The 13,256-nt window shown below is 41.8% G+C and overlaps 1 protein-coding gene across 1 annotated transcript; it reads left to right on the top strand.

Annotated features, from left to right (window-relative positions):
• Positions 1-225: 225 nt before the first annotated feature.
• Positions 226-12,563, top strand: LOC119798646. The gene is made up of 14 exons (XM_038308203.1): positions 226-676; positions 767-1,030; positions 7,079-7,336; positions 7,530-7,621; positions 8,233-8,457; positions 8,589-8,663; positions 8,880-8,979; positions 9,087-9,213; positions 10,740-10,980; positions 11,086-11,242; positions 11,865-11,949; positions 12,065-12,127; positions 12,244-12,444; positions 12,527-12,563. The coding sequence occupies exons 1-14, from the start codon at positions 268-270 to the stop codon at positions 12,561-12,563; spliced, it is 2,334 nt and encodes a 777-aa protein (XP_038164131.1). The 5' UTR covers positions 226-267.
• The last annotated feature ends 693 nt before the right edge of the window (positions 12,564-13,256 follow it).

Raw genomic sequence — 13,256 nt, forward strand, 5'->3', positions numbered from 1 at the left:
AACTAAAATGAAAGTAATAGGCTGTGTATTTTAGCATGGACTTACTATATGTTCTAGATTTCCTGATTCAAAGGCAAACCGAGGAAAACCAAGAATACAGGAGAAGCTCCTGAAATTCAAACATCATCTTTTCAGAATGTAATTTCAGATGTTTTTTTGTTTGACTTTTATTGTGGAAGTTATTATTAACAGTATCTCTCTCTCTCTCCCTCCCTATATGTTGTAGAACAAGCTCTCTCATGTGTAGTGGGAAGTTGTTCTGCAGGCATGGACTGCATCAGCGTAAATGGAGCTCTTCAGTGCGTCGATCCCTGTAGCCACTATACTGAACTACATGATGATTGGCGCTCAGTGAATAACACAGACCAGTCCAATATAAAGTGTGACCAAAATATTAACTGGGATGGCTGGTATCGTTTTTATCTAAACCAGATCAGTGCTTCTATTCCTGAACACTGTGTGGAAAAAAACCGATGTGGGACCCATGCTCCTTTGTTCATAACAGAGCCTCATCCTGCACAGATCAATGAAATTGTGACACGCACTGTGTGTGGTCACTGGGACTCTAACTGTTGTCAGTTTGCCTCAAACTCTATAAAGGTCAAGCTCTGCCCTGCAAACTTCTACATTTACAAACTTCAGAAACCATCTAATTGCCATCTTGCTTACTGTGCAGGTACTGTTCCATGATCACAATTATTATTATTTTTAAATGTTTCAGTGTTTGTCTTTAACCCAGAACATCTTGATATAATTCTTTTTCCAGAAATAGCTCCGCAGAACGTGTTTGATTTAAAATCAGTGGGACAAACTGAGACCAGCATCACTCTACAGTGGGGCAGATCAAGCAGCATTGTCAACTTTGTTCTCCAGTATAATGGTATCGAGATACAAGTCGGAGCACAGAGTGGAAGTGGACCGGTAACATACACCGTTTCATCCCTCACCCCAGCAACTAAATACACCTTTACTGTTTCTGATGTGCTTGGAAATGTTAGAAACCGAGGAGTACAACTTACAGCTGCCACTGGTAAGATGCTTCACTTTTACTTTTGGAAAGAAAATTTATCATTATTATTATTTTCATCAGCAGCAGGATTTGCTTGAGATCCAATGTCATGGTCTTACTTTCTGTTTTACTTTAATCCGTGTGTTTTATTGGCTTATTTCCTACTTTGTGTTTCTAGATTTATTTTAGTTGCCCACTTGTGTGTGTGTTCCTTTCCCCTTGGCTTCCTCGTTGTCTCCTCTCACACCTGCTCCTTATCAGCTCGTTAGCCCTGCCTTTGTCTCAGTCAGCTACATATACTCTCCCTCTGCAGTCACTCCTTGTTGGTTCCTTGTCGTCGCCTGTTTCTCTTTGCTGTTGTCTTCCTACCTCATCTCTCCATTGCTTCTCCTGTTGGGTCTCCCCTGATGTCTCCATGTTTCCGGTTTGTTTTGCATTTTTTTGTTGGATTTTTGGATTCCTGCCTTTGTTAACTGTTTTTTTCCCCAATTAAACTGCAAGAAGTCCCCTCAGCCACTCTGCCTCTGCATTTGGATCCAAAAGAACCTCCAACACAACTCTGACAGCCAAAATTTCCTGATTAAATTTTCAGCTTCTATTGAGCCTGGTAACGGACCTGACAAAAAATTACAAAACACGAAATACTAAATCGTTCCCAGGAAATATTAACTTGTGGCCAATATAACTGATAAACCAATGAGTTCTCTAATTTGTGCACAAACGTGTTTTCATGATGTAGTTATCTTTTGCCACAGCATAAGTATATGGTGCGCATAAAATTCTGAAACATAGTCCTCCTTCAACACACCTTCTGTAACAGTTGGAGGAAGAAACCAGCAGGATAGACAAGGGAAGTCGGGAGTTTTGATTCAGGTGGGAAAAGATAAACTATAGAGATTCAGACTTACTATTATTTTGGTATTTAAATAAAACCTTAAAAACCAGGTATAAATGATGACCAGATGTGTGCAGGACTGTGCTGTAACCTGTTGCTGTCCAACTGGTGTTTTTCTCTAAAACTTTCATCTTAAGGTCCAATTGAAGGAGGGAATTATGCAAATGTATTGATGTGATCACTGCAGAGGTATCCAATCAAGCAGCACAGAAGTGAATTAGTTACTTGTCACATGGTATTGTGTGCATCTTACTGTATAGGCAACTGCAAATATTAACAGAGGTAGATATAATGTGTAGGTGGAGAAAATGCAGGCATAAGACAAGAGCAGAGAAAGGACCTTTTCTTTTAGAGCTGTAAAATTACGGAACAAAAATATACTAGGACCTGTCGCCTAAGATGACTTGGAGCCATGGAGATTACATTTCGGTTTCAATGCAAAGAAAGGGCCAAATCTAGGTGTTAAAATAATGTATTCCCTTAGAACAAAAACAATATTTCTATCAGTTTTTCAGTGTTTCAAATTCACTTTTCACATTAAAACATACATTTAGAAGTTCTATTAAGAGGTGATCAAAAACACTCTTACATATTTAAACATGGATTTTGGTTTTTAGATAACATGATAGTTAATTTCTCTATTAGATTCTTTTACAATAGGATATCTCTTTTGACCAGTACATCTAATTATCTTTTAAAGTAACATCCTGTTACACTGTAAAAATGTTGTTGCCAGTGGTGTCTAAAGTACACACATTTGTTACTTCAGTAGAAGTATAGATACTGCATTTTAAAAACACTCTGGTAAAAGTTGAAGTATCAACTTGATCTCTTTACTGAAATAAAAGGCTACATTCACACTGCAGCCTGAAGTGACCAAGATACGATTTTTTGGCCCATATGTGACCTGTATCTGATCTTTTCCTGGCAGTCTGAACAACTAAGATCCTATTTTTTTTTTCAATCCGAAACAGGCCACTTGGTTATATGGTCCTGAATCCAATACAAATCTGATCTTTTCAAATATGACCTGTGTCTGAACGGCCAGGTCGGATTTATCTGTCCTGAACGTCATCAATACCCGACAAAGGTCACTATTCTGCATCTTGATATGCTGAAGCTGCAAGAAAAACAACCATGGCAGATGATGATGAGCAGTATTTATGTTTAACTATATTGAAAAGATTGAGTTTTTATGGTTGGAAAAGACCGCTAGATGTGCGCCGGCACTACATCCATGTTTACTTCCAGGAAAAAAAAAGCATGCTGGACTATAACGTCATCGTGTCCTCTACTGCACATGCGGGACACTTGCCTTGTATGACTGCAGTTCACAAGGGAGATCACATACAAGTCGCATATATTTGGAAATATAAACATCATAAAAAAATTGGATTTTGCAAAAAAAAATCGGAATTGACCCTCAAGGCCTGCAGTGTGAATGTAGCCAAAGTCAAAAACTATGTGCTCAAAAAACTACTTAAAGTATAAAGTAACCTTTAAAAAAAAACAGCCAGATGCCACTATGTGAATTGAAAGCTCAATTTTTTGACTTTTTTGAAAATTTCTCTGAGAAAGAGGCCAAGGATGAGGGAGGTCTTGTTGGTGTCCGTCTCCATCTCCTGATACGCTCTCACCAGTGTCCGACCTTTCAGACATTTCAACATCTTTTCCTGTATCCCACATTGTAGCATGGCATAGACAATTCACGTTAGCAGTTTGAAGAACACCTGCTTGCTTCTGATGATTTCCTTTAGCTAACCAATGAGTGTTTGCGTTATATGACTCATCCAATCACACTAGTTTTCACTAGATGTGGATGGAGCCAATGATCTGCATTGGATGGAGCACATGATGTGAAATAAATTTGTTACTTGATGCCTCTGGGCACGGCTGAGGTTAGAAGTGATTAAGCCCACCCTTCATTCAGCTCAATGTTTGAATCCAAACAAGTAATCTGCTGATGTAATTTCTGAGTTTGTTTGGAATGTTCAGAGCTTGTACGTTCTTTTAAGCATCACTAGTAGAGTGATATGTTTGGCTCTTGAAATGACGACCAAACATTGAACCGATCGGAGAGTTGGGTGAATTAATTTTTTGTCTTCTTTGTGTCCCAAACCAATCAGCCCAATTGTGTGATAATTTATAATACAAGCTATGCACTTGTTATTTCTTGTCCCCTTTTAGAACTGCTTGATGGATGATCATCAAGAACAAATGTAGAAGCCCAGTTACCATCTTTTCTAGAAAGTTCTTGTGTCCTTGCTCCGATGAGCATTACATCATTCTTGGGAGCATGAGCTGACTTCTCCCACACTACAGCACAGTACTCAGCTGTTTAGTAGCACAGCGCCAGTGCAGACTGTTTGAGGTTGTTGGGGTCGGCACCTCAGTTGGTGTTTGCAAGGTTGTCCAGAAGGTTGTTGCAAGTGGATACCTTCCCCCGGAGCTTAAAAACACGCTTTTTGAAGTCAAGGTCCTGTCAAGGGTGACGCCTTAGTACACCGGGTAGGGTGTATTCTCTAGTTCTTTCCCTTCCCATGCCAGCTTTCTAGATGCGGCTCAGTTGTTTAGATGGAAGGCAAGGCAAGGCAAGGCAAATTTATTTGTATAGCACAATTCAGTACAAAGACAATGCAAATAGCTTTACATTATAAAATATAGGAAAATAAAACAGAATCAAAGCAACTAGGAAAACAATTTAGGTACATGCAGGATCACCCAAGGTGGATGTTTATGCCAGAACTGCATTTGGTCAAGTTGAGAAGGATATCCTCACTGACATTCTCCAGATGTTAGTTTTAAAGGATGGAGTGTTGGCCTAGTGGTTAGAGCAATGCGTTTGTGCTCTGAGGAGGTTTCAAGGAACCCACAGCCTGCACTGTGCTTTCCTAAGAAAAAACCCTTAACTCCTGATTGCTCCCTGGGCGCCACACAATGGCAGCCCACTGCTCCCTAAGGGGATGGGTTAAAATGCAGAGAACAGATTTCCCCATTGTGGGCCAATAAAGGGATTTACATTACATTAATATCACACACTGATTATCAGGATGGCTGTGAAATTGTCATTCTTCAAACTTTCCCACTGTTGGAATGATTTTTATTTTCTTTGTATAAATAACTGGTGAGGGATGCTGTCAGGTTGAAGAAGGAGGCCTATCGGGCCTTTTTGGCCTGTGGGACTCCGGAATCAGCTGATGGGTACCGGCGGGCGAAGCGGCATGCGGCTCGGATGGTTGCTGAGGCAAAAACTCGGGTGTGGGAGGAGTTTGGAGAGGCCATGGAGAAAGACTTCCGCACGGCTCCGAAGCGATTCTGGTCCGCCATCCGGCGTCTCAGGAGGGGGAAGCAGTGCAGCACCAACACTGTTTATAGTGGGGATGGTGTGCTGCTGACCTCAACTCGGGACGTTGTGGGTCGGTGGGCGGAATACTTCGAAGACCTCCTCAATCCCACCAACATGTCTTCTATTGAGGAAGCTGGGCCTGGGGACTCTGGACTGGGCTCTCCAATCTCTGTGGGCGAGGTCGCCGAGGTGGTTAAAAAGCTCCTCGGTGGCAGGGCCCCGGGGGTGGATGAGATCCGCCCAGAGTTCCTGAAGGTCCTGGATGTTGTAGGGTTGTGTTGGCTGACACGACTCTTCAACATTGCATGGACATTGGGGGCAGTTCCCCTGGATTGGCAGACTGGGGTGGTGGTCCCCCTATTCAAAAAGGGGGACCGGAGGGTGTGCTCCAATTACAGGGGAGTCACACTCTTAAGCCTCCCTGGCAAGGTCTATTCGGGGGTGCTGGAGAGGAGGGTCCGTCGGATAGTCGAACCTCGGATTCAGGAAGAGCAGTGTGGTTTCCGTCCTGGTCGTGGAACGCTGGACCAGCTCTACACCCTCAGCAGGGTCCTGGAGGGTGCATGGGAGTTCGCCCAACCAGTCTACATGTGCTTTGTGGACTTGGAGAAGGCGTTCGACCGTGTCCCTCGGGGGGCCCTGTGGGGGGTTCTCCGGGAGTACGGGGTGCCGGGTCCTTTGATACGGGCTGTCAGGTCTCTGTATGACCGGTGTCAGAGTCTGGTTCGCATTGCCGGCAGTAAGTCGGGCTCGTTTCCAGTGAGAGTTGGACTTCGCCAGGTCTGCCCTTTGTCACCGATTCTGTTCATTACCTTCATGGACAGAATTTCTAGGCGCAGCCAAGGTGTTGAGGGGATCCGTTTTGGTGGCCTTAGGATTGCGTCTCTGCTTTTTGCAGATGATGTGGTCCTATTGGCTTCATCAGGTCGTGATCTGCAGCTCTCGCTGGATCGGTTCGCAGCCGAGTGTGAAGCGGCCGGGATGGGGATCAGTGCCTCCAAATCCGAGGCCATGGTCTTGAGCCGGAAAAGGGTAGAGTGCCTTCTCCGGGTCAGGGGGGGTGTCCTGCCCCAAGTGGAGGAGTTTAAGTATCTTGGGTTCTTGTTCGCGAATGAGGGAAGAAGGGAGCGGGAGGTCGACAGGCGGATTGGTGCAGCGTCTGCCGTGAAGCGGGCGCTGTACCGGTCCGTCGTGGTGAAGAGAGAGCTGAGTCAAAAAGCGAAGCTCTCGATTTACCGGTCGATCTACGTTCCTACCCTCATCTATGGTCATGAACTCTGGGTCATGACCGAAAGAACGAGATCGCGGATACAAGCGGCCGAAATGGGTTTCCTCCGTAGTGTGGCTGGGCTCTCCCTTAGAGATAGGGTGAGAAGCTCGGTCATCCGGGAGGGACTCGGAGTAGAGCCGCTGCTCCTCCACGTCGAGAGGAGCCAGTTGAGGTGGCTTGGGCATCTGTTTAGGATGGCTCCTGGACGCCTCCCTGGTGAGGTGTTCCGGGCACGTCCCACCGGGGGGAGGCCCCGGGGAAGACCCAGGACACGCTGGAGAGACTATGTTTCTCGGCTGGCCTGGGAACGCCTTGGGGTTCCTCCTGAAGAGCTGGAAGAAGTGGCTGGGGAGAGGGAAGTCTGGGCCTCCCTTCTTAAGCTGCTGCCCCCGCGACCCGACCCCGGATAAGCGGAGGAAGATGGATGGATGGATGGATGGATGGATGGATAAATAACTAATTAATTCATATTTCCATCTGACATTTCATGAACTTGCACGATATAATTGACATGTAGTGTGATGCAACGTTTAAAACATTTCTAAATTTGCTCTTCAGCTCCTCAAAATCCAACTGGCCTGCTGTCCTTAAGTGAAACAGAGACCAGTATAACTCTGCAGTGGCAAAGAGTGAGCAACGTCACAAACTTCATTCTGCAGTTCAACGGTACCATGACAAGAGTTGATGCTCCAGCTGGAAATGGACCAATAAATCACACAGTCTCATCACTTTCTGCTGAAACCACATACACCTTCACGCTGTTCTCTGTGTTTGAGAATGTTCAAAGTACTGGAGTCCAACTTGTTGCTCAGACTGGTAAGATTTTAATATTATTTGTCATTTTATCATGATGGGCAGCAAGCTTAATCTCTTCTTAGAGATACTTGTGTAATTTAGGTTTGATGAATATCAACTGCAATTCTCATTTAAATTTTCACACAAAGTTATCTAAAATTTCATACCATCTCTATTTCACACTCTCAGAAACTTTGTGTTTTCATGTCTGCAGGATCTTCTTCAGAGATATTCAATGCAGCTAAGATGTTCAACCTCACCTTGTGCCCCATATTTTTTTATCAGAACATGTACCAGCAGGTCTATGTAAGTAAAAGGGAGCCAAATTCTTCAGAATAAACCTGAATATTTGCTAGCTTGGGTTACGAGGCAAGTTTTTAACATGCAGCAGCAAGTTCATCCATCCCATTTAGTGGTTGAATCTTAACCCTGTAATGCCAAATGTATTGTATTTGATACATACAGTTTCTGAAATATTTTGCATCTGACACCTTTTGCATAATTTAATGGTAAAAACTTTGCTCAAAATCCTATTGTACACAATCAGATATACCTGATAACAGCCAGTAGAAGACTACACAAAAAATTATCTTGACTTATCGCATAGTAATAAATGATTAATATCAAAAATGTATTTCTGTTTTTTTCTTTTTACATATTTTGTTAAAATATTTTGTTTAAAACCAAAAAAGTAATTTTCTGTTTTGTTTTATTCTTGGATTGGGCTTTAAAGGGTTCATGTTTAGTTATAAGATGCCATATATTTCATATGAAAGATAATCCTAAATGCTTTGTCTGGACATTTGTCAAATCGTGGATAATTCCCTACCTGACTGCTTTCTTCTAAAACCATGTTGCAAACCAATCACACGTTTGAAATTCTGTATCATCCCTTTGTTTGTTTTGTTTTTTTACAGGTCAACTTCACCAATGAGAACTTTGTGATTTGCTTCAATGGTTTTTACAACCTCAGTAGCGACGGTGACTGCATTATTGGGCCTAAACCGGACTCTGAGGAGGCGAAATTCAAGATCAGGGAAAAAGATGCTTCGTATGAAGCACAACTCAAAGGAGCAGTGCAAACCATCACCAGCAGCATGAAGTGCTATGTGCATTTTGAGTTGATGTACATGAACAAAGAAGTAAGTATCATGTCCAAAATGCCATTTGAAGACATTTTTTAATTCCTCCTGCTTATAGATTAACACTTTACTAACCGACACATGAAATCCCTAAAGTACCTCATTAAAAAAGTGTTTCTTTTTTAATGAAGGTAAACCTAAACCTCTTCAGTTTTGGGGAACAAGCAGCTCTGCATTTCAGTTCTGTCTCCAATGACCCCGAAGAGGTAAGTTTTTTTTTTTGGTGTGTTATTTGTATATATTCTGTACTTTACTTATTGTAAGACAACGAAATGTCTTTGAAAACAATATTATGAATGAAATTCTTAAGGTAAAATGTAGTTATGAACTATTTAAACGATAATCTCCTATCTTTATGTTTCTTTCTTTTATGCTCTCTGTTTAGAACAATAACAAACTATTTTTTTTTTTTGCTTTTATAGACGGCAGATGTAAAAGTTGAGGGGAGGCTAGCTGACTCTGTGCCTCTTGGATCAGCTGACTCTGGTGGATTTACAGACATCAGCGGCTGCAGGATGTCAGGTTGGTGAATCACTTTTTTTTTGTCCTAAATCTGTGAAGCAATGCTGAAGAGAAATCAAAGGTGTTCTTTGAGTTTTGACTCCCAAAAATCTCCCTTTATTCTTCAGGCCTTGGGATTTTGCCCAACTCCACGGTACGTATCCAGAAAACCTGCTCAACCTTAACCTGCAGTGTCGACAGATCTGTCACTTCAACAAGCTGTGGAGACCAGGAGGAATGTGACGGTCATGGCAGGTAAACACTATTTACTTTTATAATGTAAAATCCTGGTTAGGCAGAAAGCTATGGACTATCAACACTAGAACCTCACACCACAAGAACCGTTCATTTAGCTTCTGAGGTCAGTCTCATCAGTAAAGACCGCCCCCCCCCCCCCCCCCCCCCCCCCCCCATTGATGATGATTGAGTTACCTTAACCAACATGCCAGAGAGAAAGGAGACAGAGATAAAAAAAAAAATGAAACAATTTGTGCTTTAAATTGTTGTTTTTAGTGTTGAGAAAATGTGTTTGTATCTCGCTAATAAATCTCTTTTGTTTAAAAAAGTTATGGTTCTACTTCAATCTGTGACATCATCTGATTAAAGGCTTCTACAAAGCAAGCTCCCAGTCTGAACTTCAACCCTAGCTCTCTGGTTCTATCACAGTATTACATATTAGCAGTTTTTTTTATTGGCCAAGGTCAGAGGTGTGATAATCCAGGCCTTGAGTGCTAATCTTTAGGATGCAGCCCTGCTGCAACAGCCCTGGGTTCTGTTTTACAAAGCAAGTTTACGGAAAACTACGTTTTCTCAACCTGAATTCAAGGAAGCCGAGTTTTCTGTTTCCCAAAGAGAGTTTATGTAACCTCTTTTTCTGTTACCATAGTAACATTCTAAACTCAGTGTCCTTTGCCTCCACTCTTCTTTTAGCCAATCAGGATGTCTTATTTCCTTATTTGATTGGAAGAGTTCTCTTGTAGTTACCTGCAAGCAAGAAAAATCATTCACTTGGTTCATTGGAGACACTAGGTATTAAAAACACAAATATATCATGTCTTTTAGATGAGGATCCAATAAAAAACTGAGCTGCATTAATTCTCAGAGATTTCCATATTTATAGGGAGAGGTTTCTCAGACAGCGTTTTGGTGTCCTTCATATTCAGAATGTTCCATTTGTTGCAGGACTAGAAGAACCAGAGATACAGATTCCTATGTTCTCTAGTTAAAAAACAGTAAATGACTTCCTTCCTGTGATGGTGGCAAACTCAATTAGATCAACAGCTAACATAATGCTAACTAAGCTAATTGCATGTTACATTGCACAGTTGACTGATTGATTTGCTTTCTGTAAAGAACCTTGAGATGACTTGTGATGTGAATTGGTGCAATATAAATAAACTGAATGGAACTGAATTGATTATTTTACTTCTATTCAGTTTCCTCGGTACTTTCAAACCTTTGGCCATGTGGGCCAAAACTGTCAATTTTACAGTAACCGAGACATTTTTATTTCATCTTGAATTTAAAATGACATATTTGGTAAAATCTTTCATTTTAATCTATGCAACTACAAACAAAACAAAACCTCAATCCAATAAAACGTCTGTTTAGAGATCTGAAATATAAAATCTAATTCTTAATCAAAAAATGCAAACAGTATTTTAACACTGAAGTAAATGGCTTGAGCAGAAGCTGCATGTCAGGAAAGTTTCAACCCAGGTGAGCGCAGAGGTGGCTTCAACTCTAATATGAACGTATCTTTATATGTCTTTCTCCATCAGGTGCTTTATAAACAGGATCTGCACTGTGACCGGCCCCACTGTGGTCGACTCTCAAGGCTATCAGAGCTCTGTGACGGATCGGTGCATGTACTCTCTGCTGTCAGACTCATCCAGCAGTTTTGAAGTGCTGGCTAACTTCCAGGAACGTCGCCGTCGGGATGTGAGCTTTTTGGACCGTGTGAGCCTTCGACCCTTTGGCTCAAATGATTACTTTCACCTGGAACAAGGTGGCAGAGTAAAGGTAATTCCCAGCAAATCTGATTAATATTCCTCTATACTGCTTTCCTTGGCCACATAGGTTCTCTTCCTATGACTAACTGCTCTTCTTTGACTCTGCTGCACACAGATGAACGAGACATTGTTGACCCTGAACAGTTCAGCCCAGCAGATTCAGAATATTATGTTAAGCAAGGACAAAACTGGACTGTCAGCAGTGTTTTCATTCTCGGGGCTGAAAATATCGGTGATGTTTGATGGCTACACAGCACAGATCCACATGAATGGTAGGGAACCTATAAGGCAGTAAGAAACCCTTAATTAACATTCAGATTTTTCACATTCTGCTCGTTTTCTCCGATGGAAGATCATTCCTGCTGAAAATAAGATTTATTTGAACACAAAATTAGAAGAATAGAAACATAAGTTTGTTTGATTTTTTTGTGTTCCTAACTGAATATAATCTTTTTATTACATTTGAGGGCACGGTCATTTATTTGTTTAACGGTTTTCAGGGCAAGTAATTTCTTTTATCAGTTATTTATTCGTAGTGCCTGCTGGTAGTGGTCAGAGTGTACAGGCTATTTACCTTTTATATTCTGTATTTATTCCAAATTATTGTGGGATTAATCCTCCATTCATGGATTCATTGTTTCTATAGCAACAGATACGTAACATTTTAATCTCTAAATGTGCAAAAAGGACACAGCCTGTAAGATGTAAACCTGTAATTGAAGCCAAATGGTGGTTGGCACATGGAGGCTGAATTTAAAACAACAAATAATAGATTGATGTTGTGTGATATGATGGTAGGAAAGCTACCAATAGTTTCTACACTAGACAAATATTTTAGTGACCTTCTCTTTGACTGATGCTGCTTTTACCAACATTATGTCTGGAATCATTTAGTACCTGTTGGATCATCGATGAAGGGCCTATGTGTTGACTCCAGGAACATTTCAAGTGTGAAACGTCTTGATTTAAGCTCTCCAAGGTACGACGTTGTTATGAATAAGCAGTTAAAAACAATTATTCTGCATTTCAAAGGATTCCCCCAAAAACATGAAGCTGAGTTGTCCTTTTATTTTTTATTTTTTTCATTTTGCCAGCTGTGAAAGGCAGTATGAAGATCCTGTCGACAGTCAAATAAACTGCAACATGACAGCTGAATAGTGAGTAGATTTATAAAAATCTCTGTTATTCTTTGGGGTCATTTTCATGCTATATGGCATCATGTACGATGACCTAAAGTGGAGGAATAATTTTCTTTCCTTTCTGTGTGATAAAGCTGTAACCTGTTAAGGGCCCCCCCCTTCTCCTCCTGCAATGATCACATCGACCCAACTCCCCACATCAATGCCTGCAGCAGCACTTTGTGCAAATATCCTTCTGTGGACGACCTCAGATGTCAGTTTCTGTGGGGCTACGCCAGAGCCTGTAGCCTGCAAAGCAACATAAAACTGGAGGGCTGGTGGTCAGAAGCAATGCTGTAAACAATCCCCAAACTTCAGGGGGTACGTTTTACAGTTTTCATGTTTTCGAATTTAAAAAATCACTTTCCTTCCCTGCAGCCGAGCCCAGGCTTTTTCCAGGAAAGCTCTGCGGTGATCAGAATTTTGGGCAACAAGCAAGGGGAAGACTGGCGCCTCTGCGGCCCTTTTTGCCTCCAATACAAATGCTGGACTTGGGGGGACATTGCTGAGAAATACACAATAATCTGGTCTTTGGGGAAAAACTAGATCAGAGTTTTAAAGATGCTTTAATTTCCCAGGGGACCAGCGGTCTGCAAGCAGAACCTGGTTCCATCATCTTGTTTTGCCTGCTAGAGGAAAAAGGCATCGACACTCAGTGTTGCACCCAAAACCCCGGGCTGAGGGGCGGATGGACGAGGGACCACACAGTACCTTTTCTTGACAGCAGAATCCTTTGGGACGGGGGATCACGGGGGATCTTATTTCATCCCTGCTTCCCCTTTTTTGGGAAACATTTTTTGTTTCTTTTCAATTTTCTATCCATTTTGGGCAATAATATAAACCAAAAAGCAAAAAAAGAGATAACTGCCCTTTTTCTCCAAGTTTAAAAAGAAGAGTTTTATTCTGCAGAGAAATGGCAGCCAGGGAAATACGAGAAACCCATGACCCAGAACCCTTTTGAAACACTCCCATGATCAGGTTACATCAACTTCCCTGCACCATACTAACTAGAAAAGGGTGGACCAAATTAAAGACAAGTGAGTGACTGCAGGCAACTTTTGTTTCGTCATTTATGGAAATTTTTTTGTGATGTCCGAGTTTAATAAGC

This window comes from Cyprinodon tularosa, unplaced genomic scaffold (assembly GCF_016077235.1).
Source record: "Cyprinodon tularosa strain WSP-4 unplaced genomic scaffold, ASM1607723v1 ctg631, whole genome shotgun sequence".
Lineage (NCBI taxonomy): Eukaryota > Metazoa > Chordata > Actinopteri > Cyprinodontiformes > Cyprinodontidae > Cyprinodon > Cyprinodon tularosa.

Excerpts from the sequence above, each read along its gene's own strand:
- LOC119798646 (XM_038308203.1), top strand. The coding sequence starts at position 268 with ATGGACTGCATCAGCGTAAATGGAGCTCTTCAGTGCGTCGATCCCTGT. Across the intron at positions 8,980-9,086 it reads CAGCGGCTGCAGGATGTCAG|GCCTTGGGATTTTGCCCAAC; the intron begins GTTGGTGAATCA and ends TTTATTCTTCAG. Across the intron at positions 9,214-10,739 it reads GAATGTGACGGTCATGGCAG|GTGCTTTATAAACAGGATCT; the intron begins GTAAACACTATT and ends TTTCTCCATCAG.